Genomic DNA, 4,919 nt, shown 5'->3' with positions numbered 1-4,919 from the left:
TACCGGGGCGTGGTGTAGCGGTAGAGCTCGCCGCCCATATATGGAGTTCTCTCCGCAGCTGTCCCGGGTTTGAGTCCCAACCCCGGAGGCCTCTGCTGCATGTTATTCCACCTCTCTCCACCCCACTTCCTGTCTGCCTACTTTTGAAAAAATAACAGCAAAAAATAAAGACCAATAGTGTCACACCCAAAAAAAAAATCTAAAAAAAGCAAAATAATGATTAATTAGACAATTAGTAACATAAAGATTGACATTTATTTTAGCCTGTTCATTCATACACATACTTAAACACAGCCAGTTATTCTAACCTTTGCACCAACTGTTCAGGTGATTAACTTGAAATGAGAGACATGCACCAAGTGATGGTATATTCAGTGTTATTGATGAGCTGCTATTAGACATTAACACAACTAAAACAAAGGCTGTATCAACAAGGGTTTGATTTTAGATGAAACTTTTATCAGTTCACATATTTTCCTTCACTTTGAATAATGGTTGCTCAACAGAATGAAGTCAGGTTTCCTCATTCGACAGTGTCACAACCAGCAGACCCTGGTCAACTACATATATGTAGTTTAAATTACGTGAGGCCAGCTGTATGAGACCAGATACAACAGCTATTCACACAGGTAATACCAGGAGAGTTTCAGGATTTTCTCCCACGGACTGACATTCCCATGTCCTCACTTCTCCCAGCCTTTCCCTCCAGGCTGTGTGGGCAGCCTGAGCCCCACTAGGCCGGCCACCTCTTCAGGGCTGCGCTCTCCCTTGCCATGGTAGAGGTTATGCAGGGCCAGGTGGTTCCTGGTGGACACTAGCAAACACAGGTATGTGAGCGATGCGTGGCGCGCCTCCTGTTGGGCTCGGCAGTACCTTTCCCCTGTAACCTGTGACCAGGAAAAAGAATTACAAATGAAGGTCACTTCCGTCACTTTAATCCATGTTTCCTTTTCTTATGAAAACTTTACTTTGACAAGGCCATTCTAACTCATGCTTAGACAACTAAACCATTTCATTGTAGCTCTGGCTGTATGTTTAGGCTTGCTGTTATTTTGCAGCCTCAGGCAGGTTTTCTTCTACGATTGCCCTGTACTTAGCTGCATACATTTTCACTTCCCTGCCCCTGCCAAAGAAAAACATTCCTACAGCATGATGCTGCCACCACCATGTTTACCCATTGGAATGCGGAGTGTTCGTTTTCAGGCAGACAAACCATTTTGCATGTAGGACAAAAAGTTCAATTTTGCTCTCATCTTACGAGAGGACCTTCATCCACATCTTTGCTGTGAGAGACTTATGGATGTCTTTCAATAATGACTCTCTGTAACTCTTCTTCCAGCAGGTTCTCCACCTGAGCTGTGGCTCTCAAGTAGCTCCTCCAGAGTTTCCCTGAGTCTCTTGGCTGCTTCTCTAAATAACCCTCTCCTTGCACTGCTTGTCGGTTTAGGTCAACGGCTGCATCTTGGTAGATTTGCAGTTGTACCTCTTTCTGTTTCCAGATGATAAACAGTGCTTATTAAGATGTTCAAAGCTTGAGATATTATTTTATAATCTAAACCTGTTCTAAACATCTCTAAAACCTTCTCCCTGACCTGCCTGCTGTGTTCCTAGGTCTTCACCATGCTGTTTGTTCACTAATGGTCAATAACAACCCTCTTAGACCTTCTTGGAACAACTTAAAATAACTATCTCTTATTTTCCTTCAACATAATTATGCACTAGCTTGTGTTGTTCTTTTACATTTAATCCTAAAAAAATACTTTTGATCTTGTTCTAACCTGACAAGATGCAAAGAGGTTCAGTGAATGAACACGTTTGCAAGGAACTGTAAGTGAAAAAGCTCCAGGCCAATAAGGGCAGCACAAAGAAGCAAGACTTTTCTGACCTTCATCCAATATTGCAAGAACAATAGCACTGCGTACAGTCCATATAGAGACTAGAATGTACACAGTAAAGCCTAGAGAGCAATGCACAGTAAGTATAAACACAACTTGACAAGCAAGAGCTCCTTTTAGCTGTTTTGCTTCAGTGATAAGCATTCAGCAATCCTGCTGAGCCATGTTCTCCCAACCATTAATAATGCAAGCTCTAAGCCTATATGGCAAAGAAGACGCTCACTGACAGATTATGGACAATGTTGACTGATTTTTACCAGTCACAAGTGAAATTGGGGAGCAGCAAGAGAAATAGAGCTAAACCGAGAGCTGAGCTATGAGGATGAGCTATGTGGTCTTAAAAATGTAGAGTTAACCACAACAGACCACAGTATTTATGGCAATAGTCACCACATACAGTCAGAGCTCCACAAACAAATACTGCCCTACTAATAAACCTTATGTTTTAGGAAGTAGGCTACTTCAGCTTATAAAATACAATACATAAGTGGTACAATTACTGCTAAACTTCTCACAATAACTGCATTCAAGCATATTTTCAAATATATACATTTTTATTGTTGCTCTCATTGAGCAAACATTGGACAAATCGGCAAAAGTAGTAATCCAAACCATACCATCTGCTTAGGTGTTTTGGGAAATCAATTACTCATACTTATCACAATTAATCTTTATTAATTAAGCATTTTTTGATAACAATAAACACTAAAACTGCCCACCTCAAGGCAAAACCAGAAACATTTCTAGGTGGAGAAATGGGCTAACATTTCCTCTGCATGCCTGATATTATATACATCCTATTATTACATCACACTATGATAATTATAACATTTATATATAACAAGCAGTTAATCACACATAGCTTATATATATAATGGTAAACTACTATTTAATATAAGCTTTTAAATTACTGTTTTATATACAGTTAAAATGGAGGTAAAAAAAAAAGAGGTATCTACTTTTTACTGCGGATGAAGACTTAGCTAGAGTTTTACATGACATAAAATGCATAAAAGTCCTGAGCTTTTTACTGCATTTGATTTTTCCGGTTTATTTATTGCTAACGCAGGTATCTATAGAAAATTGTGAAAACTGATTTAATTAGCAAATAACCATTTCAGAAGGTTGCACCGCGGTTAATGTTCGCATTTATAAAGTTAATTCAACGATGAGCTATCCCGAAGGCTAATGTTAGCACGCCCTTCACCACTAATACTAACCTTGTCTTTTTTTAAAGATTTTACTGTTTGGCAACAACCTGTGAGTGTCAGGGTCTGTATTCCTTCTAAAGCCACGACACTTGTAAACGTTTCAACATGAAATAATTAACTAATTTAACCACTAACATATGCCTAATGCGACCTATTATGAGTCTGAAGGATACGTTCAGTCCGAGTAGCAACTTAGCTAACATTAGCCTTTGCTAATTTGGGGCTAAACTCACCTTATTCTTGCGAAATTGATCTAAAACATAGTTGTAAGCCAGCGACTGTTTGTAACTCGGTCCTTGAATGGCACGTAACTCTTTTAATATTTCTCTACAGACTCTCAGAGGAGATGACAGCGACGCCATCTCTCCACGATGTACTTATTTCAAGCAACACATCAAGGCAGCCCAATCAAACTCAGCACTGTCATTCTGCAAACAAACCACAAGGTGGCGGCATTTCACACATAATAACTAGGATGACAGTTTGGCTTCTTCAACAGGTCTGTGGCTTCAGTCAGGAGGGCCAAGATTATTTCGACTAATTAACCCAACGTACGTAAACAACCTTTGATTTTATTTATTTATTTATTTATTTGATTTTTATATATTTATATTTTACATTTCTTCACCGAGAGCGAAGTGGAACCATGAGCACAAACTCGGCGATTTAAGCTGATTCAGATTCTTATGCTTTTTTTGACCTGTGGGGGAGGAGCCTCCATGCAGAAAGGCCGCAGCAGGGATTCAAACCAGAGACCTTCTTGCTGCAAGGCAGCAGTGCTAACAACCGCTACATTGTACAACTTCTCAAAACTGAGAATAAATAAATCAATAATCATAAACACAATATAAAGAATAACACATTTAACAAATAACAGATAACAAAATTATTAATAAATAAACCAATAAATAAATAAATGTGAAAAAAGTCAAAATGCAACAAAACATAATAGTGTCAAACAGCATAGACCACTTTAATCTTTTTTCCAGTTCTGTAAGTTATTCACATTTATTATTATTTTTTACAGATTCATTAAGTTTTTTTCATATTTTGTTTTTCAGATATACATTAAGCTGAGCAACTCTAATAAACAATATCTGCCAGCAGGAGGGTGCTTACAGCTATTATAGATTGATTAGGGGTTATAATCTGCCATATTTCATAAAGGTCCACTGGCCAAATGGAGATCAGAACTAAAACAAATTGAAGTATTGTTTAAGTTTATGTAAATACTAAAATTTGTTATTTAAAAATAAATAAACTGATATGCAATGGTTTTTGTAAAAAAAACCAAAACAAAACTTTAAAATCCAAAGAGCCATTTTTGCTCCCAGTCCATCTAAATAAAACAAATTTAGAGCTGCAAATGACCTTTATAAAAAAAATGAAATTGTTAATGGATATCTACTACTACATTTTTTGTCATTTTTAAAGAGTCACCACTTTATTTCTATTTTTAGCTATTAAAATATAGAAAAACATAAAACCTTACATTTCTTTCTGTGGGATGTTGATATTTGTGGAAAATTATGAAAAAAAAGCTGGTTGTGGATTTTTTTTCATAAAAGAAAAAGTGGTAAAACCTGCATTTGTTATTATATCTATACTTAAAAACATTAGTTTTAGTCAAAGTTGTATACAGCCGTGGTGGAAGGTCCAAAGAACCACTTTGGGCTCTAGAGCCGCAGGTTGCAGACACCTGGTTTAAAGGTATGAAATGACAAAACTGCAACATGTGGGTACAAAACGGAGGTATGGATTGGTAAATAGAAAAATAGTCTGGGAGCAAAAAAAAAATGATACAGGTATAAAT

The 4,919-nt window shown here is 37.3% G+C and overlaps 1 protein-coding gene across 1 annotated transcript; it reads right to left on the bottom strand.

The window, feature by feature from the left end:
• Positions 1-238: 238 nt before the first annotated feature.
• Positions 239-3,483, bottom strand: LOC124863550 (protein FMC1 homolog). Its single transcript, XM_047357968.1, has 2 exons — positions 3,340-3,483; positions 239-887 (listed from the first exon to the last, which is right to left on the bottom strand). The coding sequence occupies exons 1-2, from the start codon at positions 3,466-3,468 to the stop codon at positions 684-686; spliced, it is 333 nt and encodes a 110-aa protein (XP_047213924.1). The 5' UTR covers positions 3,469-3,483; the 3' UTR covers positions 239-683.
• Positions 3,484-4,919: the final 1,436 nt, after the last annotated feature.

The sequence above is a fragment of the Girardinichthys multiradiatus genome, chromosome X, assembly GCF_021462225.1.
Source record: "Girardinichthys multiradiatus isolate DD_20200921_A chromosome X, DD_fGirMul_XY1, whole genome shotgun sequence".
NCBI lineage: Eukaryota > Metazoa > Chordata > Actinopteri > Cyprinodontiformes > Goodeidae > Girardinichthys > Girardinichthys multiradiatus.
This window is presented reverse-complemented; position numbering and strand designations above follow the sequence as displayed.

Bases quoted from the DNA above. Each gene is read 5' to 3' on its own strand.
- LOC124863550 (XM_047357968.1), bottom strand. From the start codon at position 3,468: ATGGCGTCGCTGTCATCTCCTCTGAGAGTCTGTAGAGAAATATTAAAA. The intron at 888-3,339 runs GTGAGTTTAGCC...TCCTGGTCACAG, and splicing joins ATCAATTTCGCAAGAATAAG to GTTACAGGGGAAAGGTACTG.